General features: G+C 32.9%; 1 protein-coding gene across 1 annotated transcript in view; it reads left to right on the forward strand.

Annotated features, from left to right (window-relative positions):
* The window catches only part of NDUFS4 (NADH:ubiquinone oxidoreductase subunit S4), a 98,087-nt gene that overhangs the window by 37,034 nt on the left and 44,949 nt on the right, over positions 1 to 16,104 (forward strand). Inside the window, exon 2 of the mRNA XM_004422803.3 lies at positions 4,239 to 4,317. Within this exon, the coding sequence (XP_004422860.1) occupies positions 4,239 to 4,317 (79 nt within the window). The remainder of the gene's footprint in view (positions 1 to 4,238; positions 4,318 to 16,104) is intronic.

A 16,104-nucleotide genomic window follows, 5' to 3' on the forward strand; every position in this document is an offset into this window, starting at 1 on the left:
CTCTGTGAAAGAGACTTTAAGAGAATGAAAGACAAGCACAGACCAGTGGAAAATATTTGCAAAACACATATCTGACAAAGAGCTTGTATCCGCAATATACAAAGAATTCTTAAAATTCAACAATAAAACAAACAACTCAATTAAAAAATAGACAAAATATCTCACAGATACCTTACCAAAGAAAATATATAGATGGCAAATAAGCATGTGAAAAGGCGCCTCAACATCATATCACATTAGGGAATTGAAAACCAGTGAGATGCCACTACACCCCTATTAAAATAGGTAAAATCGAAAACACTGACAACACCAAACTGCCAAGAATGAGAGAGGAAGTCTCATTCATTGCTGGTGGGAATGCAAAATGGTACAGCCCCTTTGGAGGACAGTTGGGCAGTTTCCTACAAGCTAAACATAGTCTTAACATACTATCCAGTAATTTTGTTCTTATGTATTTACCCAAATGAGTTGCAAACTTGTAACCCAACAAAAACCCACGCTAGAATATCTTCAGCAGAAACAACCCAAATGTTCATCAACAGATGAATGGATAAACAAATGTGGTATATATATGTCTTTGAAAGATGTACCTCCTTAGATTTTTAGAGCAAAACAGATTATGAGTTGAGTAATTATTGCACAGCATTTCCATAGGGAATTTTAAAACAGACTAGAATTATACTCAATTCCACTTATTAGCATCACGTAGACTCATCACTAGAAGAAACTTTAGAGCAACAGGTCCATATTTTACAGATTTACAGAGAATGAAATTGAGATGCAGAGAGGTTAAGTGATTTGCTCATAGACACAACTAGTAAGTAGTAAAACCAGAGTTAGAAATAAGATCTCTTGATATCCATTTCCAGGATATCTCATTTTCTTACAGGAAACTTATACAGAAAAACTAAATATAAATATATAAATATTTATATATTTATGAGTGTATAAAAATGGCTTCTACAGTCAATGATAATTGATAATAACAGTCACAGCTCTCAGAATTTATCCTTTGGGCTCAGAATTAAGGTTGACACTTAAGAAACCTGAATATATGAACAAGCCAGTTAGCAAAACAAATGGGTAGACAGAAAGGCAAGCTCATGAGGCAAGTACAATTTCTAAGTTTCTTGAAAATGGGTGCTAAATAGCAAAGTAAAATTAGCATTTATTTACTGATGATTACATATTAGTCATTTCTACATGTACGCTTAACTTCCTAGTGTTATGCATTGTCCAGTAAAATATGATTATTAATATTTTGGTAATTGTTGCTTTTGGCCATTGTGAATAATGCTACTATGAACTTTGGTGTACAAATATCTTTTCGAGTCCATGCTTTCAATTCTTTTGGGTATATATCCAGAAGTGGAATTGCTGGATCATATGGTAATTCTATGTTTAATTTTTTAGCAACTGCTGTACTGTTTTCCACAGTGACTGCATGATTTTACCTTCCCACAAAGGTTCCAATCTCTCCATATCCCACCAACACTTATTTTTTTCATAACCATCCTATTGGGTGTGAAGTGGTATCTCATTGTGGTTTTGATTTGTATTTCCCTAATGATTAGTATTGTTGAGCATCTTTTCATGTATTTATTGGCTATTTGTAGATCTCTGGATAAATGTTGATTCAAGTCCTTTTCCCATTTTTAATTGAGTAGTTTGTTTTTTTGTTGTTTGTCTCTTTTGAAACCTAAGAATTAGTCGTAGTTACTGATTTGTAAGAGCTCTCTTACCTGTTTTGGATATTGATCCTTTACTGTTTTATGTTGTAAGTATTTTCTCCTTGTTTGTTTTCTTATTCTTCATTTACCATAACTTTGGTTTAGAAATTTTTATGTAGTAGCTTCTGTCATTTTTTCATTTCATTTTCATTCATTTTTTCATTTATTATTATTTCATTTTGAGGTTTTGTGTCTTTTAGTAATATCTTTATATTCTAATATTATTAAAAATATTTTCTTTACTTCTACCATTTCAGTGATGTGACATTCTTTACAGCTAATCAGTAAATAGATATTTGCTATATAATTCACATTTAATCTAAAATTAACTACAGATTATATTTTTTAGGCGTAATTAATTAAATGCTGTGTTTGTAATTGACTCTGGACCTCTGTTGCTACCTTCATTATCTAGAATTGGAGGAAAATTTTTCTCCACATCTAAGATGTGATTTTTTTTAATAATTGCTATCTCCATGTTTAAGGAATAGTTACTTGACATGGCCTAATACAACCTACACATACACATATACATACACACGTATTATATGTGCTTTTTTTCTTAAATAAATTATATGAATATATTGTTTCAAATAATAAATAAAAATTCTTATGATCTCTTTGCAATCTAGCCTATCTTAAAAGTTTTTTCTTACAAAAAATTTTAATTGTGATTTTTAACTCTTTCTGGTAGGATTATTTTATTTAACATCTTTTGTCTTTTTTTATTGTGTTGCCTTTTACATGTAGCCTGATAAAAATATAAGAGAGAACTTTTCATTTGTGTATTGGTTTATAATAGTTATCTCTTTACAGAAAATGATAGTTTCATTCTTATGATTAGTTGGAGATTAAAATTATTAAAATATATCTATCTCTAAAGTATATATGCTTTTAAAAATTTACTTTGGGTTATGAACTAATGTACATTAAGATTTTATTATACAACTTAAGAGAAAATTGTTTAAATCAAATCTGTGCAGTCCAAAATTGTACAGTTCATGGATTGTAGCGTTCTAATATATCTAATAGTTCGCACTATTTTGATCTAACACTTTTCTTCATTAGAGGAACTATGTAGCTTCATTTTCTTAAAATGTGGCTACATTTTCTAATATTTCAAGTTCTCTTAGTTTCTTTATCATTACCTAATTTTTTTCTTGTAATATATGGATTTGGTTAAAAGTATTCAAGATGTTTTTAGTGTCATGTTATTGGTCTTAATGATTTCCAGAGTAAATAGATTTCAAAAGGTGCTTAATTATACTTTAATATTATAATAACCAGAACGTGTATTTTAACAATTAAATAACTTAAAGTAATTTCCATGTAGATGTATTTTGTATAGATGTATTTCTGAGCAGGGTATTTACAGTGGTAAAGAATTATATTAATTTTGGGAAATAATTAACATAGATATTTTCTAAAACTATATGTTCATAAAGTAGAAAAGCCTTTTGTATTATGGGCTATCTTTATATTAGTAAGTAGATTTCTATAAAGCTGTGTACACTGTAGCTTTTGAAAGTTGAACCTTTGGCATGAAGTTTTGCATCAATTATTAGTGATTATGTTGCATCAAAATTATGGTGATTATATTGCATTTAAAAAAAAGAAGAACTGAACACTATATATTTATTTGGTATGTAAATTTGAGTCATAATTGGATATACTAACTTACTTTTAAAAGAGAAATCCACATAAGATGGCTTAATATTTTAGAAAACTCTAAAATGCTAAATTGTCACAATCAGTGATAGCTATGGCATTCATTAGTATAAACTACAATGTGTACCTGAAATAAAACATCTGTTAGCTTTAGTAATTTTTGGGGGGTGAGGGTGGCACGATGCCACGTATAAATATAAGAGAGCTAGATTCTGTGTGCATTTTATTTTTGACTTTATATTTCTATTTTAACTATTCACACTTTCTTCAATTCTGTGAATGGGATATAGGACTAAACTAATAACATTAGTTAAAATGATCATACAAATCCTTCCTGTTTAAACTACCCTTGTTTTGAAATTAGAGTGAAAAAACTTTTTATTTGTTAACATTATATAATTAAATTCTATAACTTTTACTTTATTTAGGCCATTAAGAATATGATTGAGATTTTTCTTTTTCTGATGCCATCATTTAGGAATCAGCATTCCAGAAGAGTTGCTATAGCTTTGCATTTTTCTTCCTGGTAATGACAAACTAGCCACTGTACACTCATAGAGAGCAGTACGGTGCTTGTCACTGGTGGCCTTTCTGTGACAGAGAGCCTATAGACTGACATAAAGTGCAGCCTGTTGTGAACTGTCAAGTAAGAGTCTGCCAAAAACTCAGCAGACAGAACTAATTGGGGAGCAAAAGGATTTTTGTGCCCTCTTCTCTTTCTTTCTATTCTCTTTGTTTTATAAGACAGATATTGTTAGTAGGTAGTTTGTTTATGTAAGATTTGTCTGCCTCTTTTCTCATTGCATGGATCATTTTTTAACTTAAAGTCTTGCACTGCAGGTCGTTGAGCACTTCCACATGGAGGCTGGCACAGGACCAAACTCGAGATGCGCAACTCATAACAGTTGATGAAAAATTGGTAAGAATTTTCTGTTACACACTGCTGTGATTCTGCCTTCAGGGTTATACAAGTTTGTACAATAGATTTTCAGTATGGTGTTTTGGGTTCTTCTAGGAAAGTGATTTGAATTTGAATTTCTAGATCATATATAGATTAAGAAGAAATACTCGTCACAGAAAGATAAAGATAGTTTGTGTTAAGCATTATACACAAATATTGTCATATACAAATATTAAGAAATTAAAATTATGGAAGGCTTCCATTTTTGTGGTGTTTATAAGTAGCAGTCAGAACATTTTTATTTTTGTAATGAATGTATTTTTTATTTTCTCACTCTCGTGTTTGATTAAGTTGTAAGACGCTAGTATTATCTAAAATTAAGTATATTGGTTTTTTCTGGAACCAATTATTGTTATTGTTAGTGTGTGTATATGTGTATGTATGTGTATACACACATACCCATTTCTACATTATGCCTGAGAGATTACAACTAGCAACAAATGAATAATATTCTTCTGTTACTCAGTAGCAGGTAGAATTTTGGTAACCATTCACTTATAAAATTTTTTAATGTGTGATGTTAGTTTAGATGCAACTTGTTGTTTATGCTTATATTGTACAATAGCATAAATTTTATAAAGTTTCTAAGACTTCTAATAAAAATGTGTAATAGTATAAGCATGCTTTTCATTTTATATCTGGTTTACCATTATCAAATATATGGGTGTGTTTCTTAACTACTCCCCTTCTAATTGTTGTACATTCTTTTATCACTCAATTTTGAGCCCATAAGCATAATTTAAATAGTTGGTCACCCTTAAGTTTTTATTTGCACCATTAAAGATACAAGCAGGTGAATAAATAGTAAGTAAACAGACAGACAATTGGGAAAACTCACATCTTATGCTTAAGGCTGGTTGGTTTTATCTTTAAATTATCTCTTAGATCTACTTACTGACATTGCCATCATCCTAGTGTAGGCTACCATCATCTTTTACCTAGATTGCTGCAGTGGTGTCTTGATTGATCTCTATAGATACTTTAATCTTCCTCACATTCATTTTCCAAAGGATAACCAAAATAGTGTTTTTTAAAATGCTAGTTTTGTCATCCTCTTGTGTAAAATCCTTTGGTATTTCTTACTGACCTAAGAGTAAACATTAAAATCCTAACATGGCCTTTGAGGTCTTGGATGATTTAACTCCTGCCTTCCTCTGTAGGTTTATCTTGTACCACTGTCTTTTATACTCTGTGCTCCAGCCACACAAAGCCTGGAACTTGCTGTTCTTTTTCCTGCCTTAGGGCATTCAGATTCCAGTTCACCATGCCTAGATGCCTTTTACCAGTCCTCTAGCTCTTCATCGAGGTACCATCTATTTATTCTTTAAATGTTAATCAAACATCACTTGCTTAGTCAAGTATCAAAGAAATGAGGCAGGTATGTGTGAGAGGATGATGATTTACACATGCCATGTGTTCATTAATTAATGAGAGTACTATTATTTTTTTATTTTTTATTTTTTTTTGTGAGGAAGATCAGCCCTGAGCTAACATCCACGCTAATCCTCCTCTTTTTGCTGAGGAAGACTGACTCTGAGCTAACATCTATTGCCAATCCTCCTCCTTTTTTTTTTTTCCCCCAAAGCCCCAGTAGATAGTTGTATGTCATAGTTGCACATCCTTCTAGTTGCTGTATGTGGGACGCGGCCTCAGCATGGCCAGAGAAGCGGTGCATCGGTGCACGCCCGGGATCCGAACCCGGGCCACCAGTAGCGGAGTGCGCGTACCTAACCGCTAAGGCACGGGGCCGGCCCGAGAGTACTATTATTTTAATTTTTCCAATGACCATCTCTTTTAAGCCCCAGGAGCTTGCAGTCTTGTTTCAGTGTTACAGGATTTACTCTATATAAAATTTTTAAATTTTATAGAGTTCATTAGTAATGTTTCTAAGTTCTCTTCTTTCTAGTTTGAAGAATGAAAAGTCAGACAGCAATTTATTGCTCTAAATAAGGTGCTATGAAGCATACCAGAGAGGTATACAGACTGCTTTGAACTTTGTGTTTTTAATTCTCATAAAATCAGTTGCATACTTTTAATGAATTTTGTTGCCCTGTATAGATTTTCCCCAGCTTTGTTATGTCTTTTCTTGAAGTGTATTAGTCAAAATGTCAGTATGGCATTCCAGTTGAAATCAAGTCTTCTTCTTTTTTTTTTTTTTTTTTTTTTGGTAAGGAGATCAGCCCTGTGCTGACATCTGCCAATCCTCCTCTTTTTCTGCTGAGGAAGACTGGCCCTGGGCTAACATCTGTGCCTGTCTTCCTCCACTTTATATGGGATGGCGCCACAGCATGGCTTGCCAAGCAGTGCATCAGTGCACGCCCGGGATCCAAACTGGCGAACCTCTGGCCACTGCAGCGGAGCGCGTGCACTTAACTGCCTGCACCACTGGGCCGGCCCCCAATTGGAGTCTTATGTATAATTATTCATAGTTATTGAAGTAATATTTAATACGGATTACTGAAACCCACAGGTAATTTTCATACCTGAGTTTTAGCCATTTATTTAGGTTTATATTAAAATGAAAGTATTAAATAAGCAAATAGGTAACATAATGCTGATAGGGATTTCATGTTCCTACACACTATCAGATGGAGAGTTCAGTAAGCAGCATAATGACAAGACTGGGGGCTGAAGGGTACGTTGAGAAATATTGAGCAATTGGAGTTGATTATATTTGCATTTTGAACAAAAATGGTTCTAAAAACATATGTCAACATTAATGGGGCCGGCCCCGTGGCTTGGCGGTTAAGTGTGCGCACTCTGCTGCTGGCAGCCCGGGTTCGGATCCAGGGTGCGCACCGACGCGCCGCTTCTCCAGCCATGCTGAGGCCGCGTCCCACATACAGCAACTAGAAGGATGTGCAGCTATGACATACAACTATCTACTGGGGCTTTGGGGGAAAAAATAAATAAATAAAATTATTAAAAAAACAAAACAAAACTTTAATGATAAAAACTTCAAAATGTGAAGTAAATCCTTATGAGTATTTTAAAAGGAGCTGTGGAAACAGCATTTTAATGTCACTATTACATAATGTAAACCAATTTATTAACTTAGTATGCCATTTTTATTAACTACTCATCACTAGATTACTGGTAAATTTGTACCTGAAATTGGATAGAAGCTAGACTCTTTGAAGGTAAGGGAATTAGCCATTATCATGATTTCTATTGGATATTCTTTTATAATGTATTTTTTAAATGAATATAGGTAATGCCTATTTAAGCCCAGAGCTTAAGTACGTGGACTAATCTTAGTTGGGGATCAATTTAGATGGTTATTTCTAGTTTCAGAAAATGGATTGTAGGAATTTAAAACCAGATAACTTTATTTTATTTTTTTTTAAAGATTTTATTTATCTATTTTTTCCCCCCAAAGCCCCAGTAGATAGTTGTATGTCATAGCTGCACATCCTTCTAGTTGCTATATGTGGGACTCGGCCTCAGGATGGCCGGAGAAGTGGTGCCTCGGTGCTCGCCCTGGATCCGAACTCGGGCCACCAGCATCGGAGCATGAGCACTTAACCGCCAAGCCACGGGGCCGGCCCAGAACCAGATAACTTTAGATGTTACCTAGTTATATTACTAATCCAGTTATTTTTCATTTAAAAACTTGTTTAACCTTTTATTCAAGAGAAATCTTATGTGGGAATCCAAAAAGTAATAAACTAGATAAAAGCTGAACTACTAGAGGGTGAGCATTTGGAGCATGAGGGAAGACTTGTAATCCTTCCCCAAGACAGCCTTCTCATGGGACTTCCTAGAGTGAGATTTGGAAAGATCATTTAATCTTCTGCCTGTTTTTATTAGACTGAACAACTGGTTCTGTTTTAAAAATTTCCAATTAAGTTCTCTTTTCTTTTGAGGCTGCTCTTTATATTATTGATCAGCCATAATTATTAGAAAGCTATGTCTTATAGGGAAAAAAATAGTCTTTTCAACAAATGAAGATGAAACAATTGTATATCCAAATGCAAAACAAAAAAACACCCCAAACCTTGAGTATAATACCTTACATCATACTCAAAAATTAACTCAAAGTCCTAAATGTAAACTCATAGTCCTAAATGTAAAACTAAAAATTATAAAACTTCTAGGGGAAAATCTTTGTAACTTTGGGTTAGACAAATATTCTTTAGATACAACACAAAAGTATAATCTATTTTTAAAAAAATTACGAAGTTGGATTTCCTCACAATTAAAAATTTCTGCTTTTTGAAAGACATTGTTAAGAGAATGAAAAGACAAGTCACAGATTGGGAGAAAATATTTGCAAAACACATGTCTGATAAAGCAATTATATCCAAAAAATAAACAACACTTATAACTAAATAATATGATATTGACTCAAATAAAAATGAGTAGACACTTTACCCAGAAGATATTCAGATGGCAGATAAGCAGATGAAAAGATGCTCAACATCATTAGTGATTATGAAAATGCATGTTAAAACTACAGTGAGATACCATTACACATTTATTTGAATGGCTTAAAAAAAGTGACCACACCAAGTGCTAGCAAGGATGCAGAGCTACTGGAACTCTCATACAGTGCCGGTGGGAATGCAAAATAGTACAGCCATTTTGGAAAACGGCGTGGCAGTTTCTTATAAAGTTGAACAGAATGCTTGCCATATAACCTAGCAGTCCCACTTCTAAATATTTACCCAACTGAAATGAAATCTTATGTTCACACAGAATCCTACATGCAAATATTTGTAATAGCTTTATTCATAATTCCCATAACTAGAAACCACCCAACTGTTCTTCATTACATCTATATAATAGATTTCTACTCACCAATTAGGAACAAACATGAATGAATCTCAAGTGCATTATGCTAAGTACAAGAAGCCAGACTCAAAGGCTACATACTGTATGATTCCATTTATTTGACATTTTAGAATAGGCAAAACTCTAGGGACGGAAAATTGATCAGTGGTTGTCAGGGTTGGATATGAGAGGAGGAATTAACTATAAAGGACATTAGGAAATTTTGGGCGGTGATGTAACTGTTCTATATCTTGATTGTGGTGTTGATTCTTTTGTTGAAACTCCTATTTGTTTGTATTCATTTGTTAAAAAAAAAACCCATAGAACTGTATGCTTTAAAGGATGAATTTTACCATTCACAAATTATGTGTCAGTTTTTTAGAAGATTATTTCTTAATTTGGTACTAATCTACCTCTTTATAACTAACATCCGTTGGTTCAAGATCTGCCCTAATAACATATAAGGCATGCTGGGTTTTTTTGTGTTTGTGTGAGGAAGATCAGCCCTGAACTAACATCCATGCTAATCCTCCTCTTTTTGCTGAGGAAGACTGGCCCTGAACTAACATCCGTGCCCATCTTTCTCCACTTTATGTGGGACGCCACCACAGCATGGCCTGAGAAGCAGTGCGTTGGTGCACGCCCAGGATCCGAACTGGGGCTACCAGCAGGGGAGCGCACGCACTTAACCGCAACGGCATGGGCCCAGCCCTGGGCATGCTGTTTTCTACATGACAGCCTTCAGTATATTTGAAAACAGCTCTTTGGTCCTAAATGAGTGGTTCTCAAAGAGTGGTCTGGGCAGGGGGGCCCAAGACCCTTGTAGGTAGGAGGTACACAAAGTCAAACTATTTTCATAATTATACACAGACTTTATTTGCCGTTTTCACTGTGTTGACATTGACACTGATGGTACAAAAGCAGTTGTGGTAAAACTGTTAGCACCTTGACACATATCAAAGCAGTGGGCCCAAACTGTGCTACTGGTCATTGTATCCTTCATTTCTTTGCATTTGAGGTTAAAAAAAAAAAAAAGTTAGTTTCACTTAACATCCTTGATGAAGCAGTGAAAATTATTAATTTTTAAAAATCTCAACCCTGCATACACGTCTTCCTGTGTTCCACGTAGCAAAACAGAAGTATGCATAAAACACATTTGCTGCATACCAAAGTACCACGGTTGTCTCAAGGAAAAGCACTTCTATGGTTGAGTTGCCGTTGCAAACTGAACCTAGCCACTTTTTTTCATGGAACACCTTTTAATTGAAAGAACAATAACAGATGATAGACAAACTATGGTTATTCAGTCTTCAGTTATTCAACACTTTCAAGAAAGTGTTGTCCATGATAAACTTCAAGCTTTTGAGTGAAAATTAGAATTTTTGTAGAACTGGCTTCTGCCACTGATTAATTGAGCTTGACAACTTCCCAGTAGTTAAGACTATTCTAATGGGATTGGTGGTGGTATAAGTGAATGTGATTTTTTTAAATGTTGTGTAATGAAATACGTTAAGGAAGATCTTCATACCTCTGTGAACCAGTATTTTCCATATGACCAATGAATGATGTTATAAAATCATACATAGGTAAAAATTTAATTTAAAGCACAAGAGAGAACAATGGATTTAATGAAACCGAGTATGAAAATATTAAGGCTATTAAAATATTGCTCCATTTTCTAATTACATATCTGTGTGAAGATGCATTTTCTTCATTTATTGCAACCAAGATAACTTAGCTAAACACTTTGAGTGCAAGGTGTTAGAATTCAGCTATCTTCTATTAAGCTAGACATTAGAGATTTTCAAAAATGCAAATCAGTGCCACTCTTCTCACTTAATTTTTTAGTTTTTGAAAATATAGTTATTTTTCATAATAATATGTTAATGTATAATTAGTTTCTTATTTTAAATTAAGTATATATTTAAATTTTTCTTCATTTTAATTTCTTACATGGTAAATATCTATAGATATATCTCATGTAAAAAAACTTCATTGGAGTCCCAGTAATTTTTAAAAATGGAAAGGAGTCCTGAGACCAAAATGTCTGATAATTATTCTCCTAAGTCTTCTCTTTTCTGGGTTAAATGTCCCCAGGGCTTTGATTCATTTCACACGAGTTCCAGTTAATTCATCATCTTGATTATCTTCCAGTTTGACTGAATCTCCTTTAAAATGGTGTTGCCGGGATCTCTCATGATACTCCAGATGTATGGGGCAGGGTGTGGTGGGGATTATTATCTCTATTCCTTTTAATCTCAGCAGTTATAGTAAGGCAACTTAAAATTTAGGTTCTCATACTTCTTCCTTATGTGGATTTCATGGAGAGCTAAAACCTCAGATCCTTTTTTATTTGTACTGTTATCAAGTCATGTTTCATTTCTTCCATCTTAAGTATATGCTGTTATTATTTTTAATTCTCATTCTCAGATTAGCTCAAAGGGCATGTTAGTAAGTGAAGCTTAATTTTCTTTTTTTTTGCTGTTACATCAGACAGGCAGAATTTAATATATAGAACACAACAAATTAAAGGTATTTTTATAGTGTTTCGTGGATGTCAGTACCATTATAAGTACAAAGAAAAAAATGTTTTATTCTGGGCATCAGTTCTATATTGACAATATGTATCCTATCTTTTTATTAGGCATAGACTGTAGAGGGGAAAAGTGTGTCTGGCATTTTCTAGTGTAAAGAATCTAGCCTCTCATTTTAGAACTATGTACAATGTTAACATTGTTAGAGTACAAATCTTCAGAGAATGAAATTGTAGTAATTCCTGGATTATTGTTAATAATGAATTATATATCAGAGCACATGGTAAATTTCTAATCAGTCAATCTTAAGACTATCTGCTCTCGGGCCGGCCCCATGGCTTAGCGGTTGAGTGCGCGCACTCGGCTGCTGGCGGCCCGGGTTCGGATCCCGGGCGCGCACCGATGCACCACTTCTCCAGCCATGCTGAGGCCGTGTCCCACATACAGCAACTGGAAGGTTGTGCAGCTATGACATACAACTATCTACTGGGGCTTTGAGGGAAAATAAATAAATAAATAAAATTAAAAAAAAAAAAAAAAGACTATCTGCTCTCTTATTTGTTGTGTATAAACTATCCTTTTCATTTACTCTCAGAAATAATAAATTTTTAAATATAGAGAGAATAGATGACAGCATCTTAAAATAATCTTGTCAATTTATGTAGAAGCACAATGTTTAAGAAAGAACTTTTTGTGGGTTGCACCGTTGTTATTTCCAAATATGTGATACTTCCTACAGATAATAAGGAAAGCTAACAAATGGTTGTCTACTTGGCCCTTGGTTTTTGTTGCAGGAGTTGCCTTGCTGTGGAGGTTGGGTGAAGAATGTCTTTGCCTTTGTGCTTTATTTAAGAGAGTAACTTTTTTTCCTTTATGCCGCCCCACCCCAATCTCCTTTCAGTACATTTGATGAATACTCAAGTCCAATGAACATATTGTCTTTTTATATTCGCTTGGACTGTACAAAAGAGAGAAGTTAAATTTTCAATACTCTAAAGATTTTGAGTAGGTGCTCCCCCACAAAAGAACCAAAGCATGAATTAGACCTACATAGGTATATTTTTGACTTGTTTTTAAATCATTTTTATTACCTATTTTTTAAATACTAATTCCCATTTGTCAACAATCACCTTATGTTAACTATCTACTGCTATAGTTAAAATTTTATATAAAAAATTGAAAAATATTTATTAATAAAAAATGTGAAATAAGCCTTAATAGTTTGGACATTACTATATTAATTCTGTAAAATTATGTTGGCTGCCATCTTTCCTTCATTCATTTATTTGTTCAGTAAATGCTTATTGAACATTTACGTGTACCGAGTGCTATGCTTCAGTGTTTATATTGACACTTTCAGTGGTTTGTTTTCATTTAGGTGCTTGCTTATTTTATTTAAAACCTATTAAGCAGCACCTGTTTTACATCTTTCAAAGGTATTATGGTTATACATGTATCCTCAACACAAATGCATATGAAAAAGGAAACTTTATAAAATCTCAAATCTGAAGGGTGGGGAAGGATGGCTATCATTTCTAAGCTTTTTTTGAGAAATTATAGTACACACTATTAATGTAAAATCCTACTATTTTGGACATTTTAAGTAGTCTGTATTGATATCTTTATTTAAAAATTAGGTGTGCATGTAAAATAAAGAGAGTCAGTGTTTTGAATGTTGCCAATATGTTGTGTTTTACTGCTTGACAATTTTTTCCAAATAGAGATAACAACACTTAAAGCTTTGTTACTTGCTGATATTTGCAATAAGTAATTGCTGTTTGATTAAACACATGTATTAGTAGCACAGTCGGCCAACTGGGTGATAATATTGCTGCTTTAGAATGTCTGCAAGCAGCAACAAGTTATTTAATAAAATTTTTTGTGATTTTTAATAGGTTTAAAATTTTTTCATTGCTTGAACTTGGTCTAAGAAATTTGTAAAAATGAATGCCTTTTCATTTTTGCAAGCCTTCAAAAATAAAACAGTTATATTTGCTATGCAAGTAGTTGTTTTATGCTGTTTTTGCTTTCTAACATACTAAAAGTTTATAGATGAAAACTTTTATAAGTCTGCAAACTTGAATCAAAAATCGGTCATTAAGAGGTGACCTGCACAAAAAGATAAACCTAAGTTAAAGGCTTACATTTGCGTTGATTGCTTGCTTTTTTTTTTTTTTTCAAGGGGTCAGTTTTCTTTTGGTGAGATTACTTTCTTTTGGTGTATGGCAGCGCTATCTCTGCTAGATTATTGGAATGAGTAGTGTCTGCAATTGGGGTTATACAGCCTTCTAGCATCTCAAGTGTCTGTTTTGTCTGGACTTTCCTCATGCAGCATTCTTGTGCAAAAATTTCAAGGCTTTAGTCTGGAGCACTGGGTCAAAGGATATGTCTCTTTGAAGGGTAGACAGGAGTTTTTTATGTTTTATTCACTAAGTAGTATTTCATTTTACATCAAAGAATTGAAGCCTTTGAGAACCTTCCATGGTGGCAGTTTAGCATGTGGGTTTTTTTTCCTTTAGGAATTTCACTAAATATGGAATAATGTTTCTTCATGTATTTCAGTCTACAAATGCTTTTTATATTCTTGTGTTTAGATGAGACTATTAAAATAAAAAGAGAAAAAGCATTACTAAATGTTAGTTTGCAGTATAGTTTTATGTTTTAAAAACAACTGTAGTTTTTTACAATGTACTTCTCTCTGTTGGTTATATATACTACCCATAAGCTACTGAAAAAAAAATGGTGAATAGCCTTTAAGGTTGTAGCAGTGCTGTTGCTTAAAATTCTAAAGAAGGGGTAATGACTAATGATTTCAGAAGTGTAAATTTTATAGTGAAATGGCTGTTCTTTAATTGGCCTTTTTTCAAGTACTGTTTTGTGTGTGTGCATTGTGGGGGGACAGTGATTTTGAAAAATATCAAAAACTCAAGTAATGAAAAATGTTAAGACTCAGTATAGCTAAACAAGTAAGTGTTCTTTCTACACTTTTGGGATAGGTTAATCAGTGAGTGTATTACGAACCAATAACATAATCACGATTGCTTATATGTTTAGAACATCATTAAATTGCATTTAAAATTCCTGTCAGATGACATATATACCTAAGCATTTGAACTAATATTAAAATAGCTTGTTTTTATGTTTATGGGTAAAACGTGCTCTTAAATTACTGAAAATTTATCTAAATAGAATTAATTGATCATTTAAAATAGAAATATTTCTACTCATTAATGACGTAGTTTTAAAACAACTTCGGTTAACTCTGACATTTAACGTTGATTAAAACAAGTCAGATCATTTATTATATACAATTATTTTAAATAAAATTATATTGATAAGTACTGAACTTTGTTTTCTAAAATATACTCCCAATTAAAATAAATTATTTTCGCATATTATCAAGCTATATAAAACTTGTACTTATTAAATACTTACAGAGGAAATGAATGTTAATAATAGTTTTTATACTAGGACATAATATAATGGCAGACAGGAACCATTTAAACTTAAAATAGAGAATGATCTTTCTATATTAAAATTGTTTAAGGAACAAAAGATCTTTCCTCTACAGTATTCAGCCATCTCTATTATCTGTGATTCTTCAGCAATTAAAGCAGATTTATTTTCCTCTTTGTTCCTATTTGGAATACTTGAACAATGCTGGAGAATTGAACTGACTGGAATGTTTTATCTTTCAAAAGCTTTAAAGTTCTATGTACCAATTAGCAAAATACAGTAAAGGTTTAAACTGTTAATAGCCACAACATCTTTAATGCATAGATCTGTAGTATGCCAGGGCTGTATAACAGTTCTCCATTGTATGTCTCTTTTAAGGAGAGTAACTGTGTCAGTTCTTTTCTTGCTTTACTACCTGCTGTGTATGGAAATTGTGTATAGTACTTGACACTTGCTTTCAAGAATTTAAAATTCTTGCATGTTATTATGTAGGAGCTTTGGCTCTCAGTAAAGGATTGATAATATTTTATTTATTTGGATTTTATATTAAGATTTTTTGTCGTATTTTAGAGATTATATAATTTATATGTGGAAATACATTATCTGTTTTTCTTTAATGATTCAAAGTACGTAAGCTATACATTATCTCCTTGGAAATTGCTTGTCTAATTTTATTCATTTAACTGAATATAATTATAAACTAATCATCAAGGTTTATATCAGAGTGTGTAGATACATGATGTTTTATTTTATATTGTATTTGTAGGTGGGGCTTTTTTTGTTGTTTGTTTCTTTGGTAGTAGAGAGTATTTTATTTTCAGAGTTACAGCTTTTTTAATTGGCCAGCTTACCAGATAATTTCAAAACTCAAGAATTCATCCAAATACCCACCTTAAACTTGTTAAAGCCTCGTGTCTATCATCTTATAGTAAGTTCTTAATGAAGGCAGGGGTGAGGGGAAGTGAAGAAAATAGAGTAACAT

Source organism: Ceratotherium simum, chromosome 18, assembly GCF_057802395.1.
Source record: "Ceratotherium simum simum isolate JZ-2026a chromosome 18, ASM5780239v1, whole genome shotgun sequence".
In the NCBI taxonomy this organism is placed as follows: domain Eukaryota; kingdom Metazoa; phylum Chordata; class Mammalia; order Perissodactyla; family Rhinocerotidae; genus Ceratotherium; species Ceratotherium simum.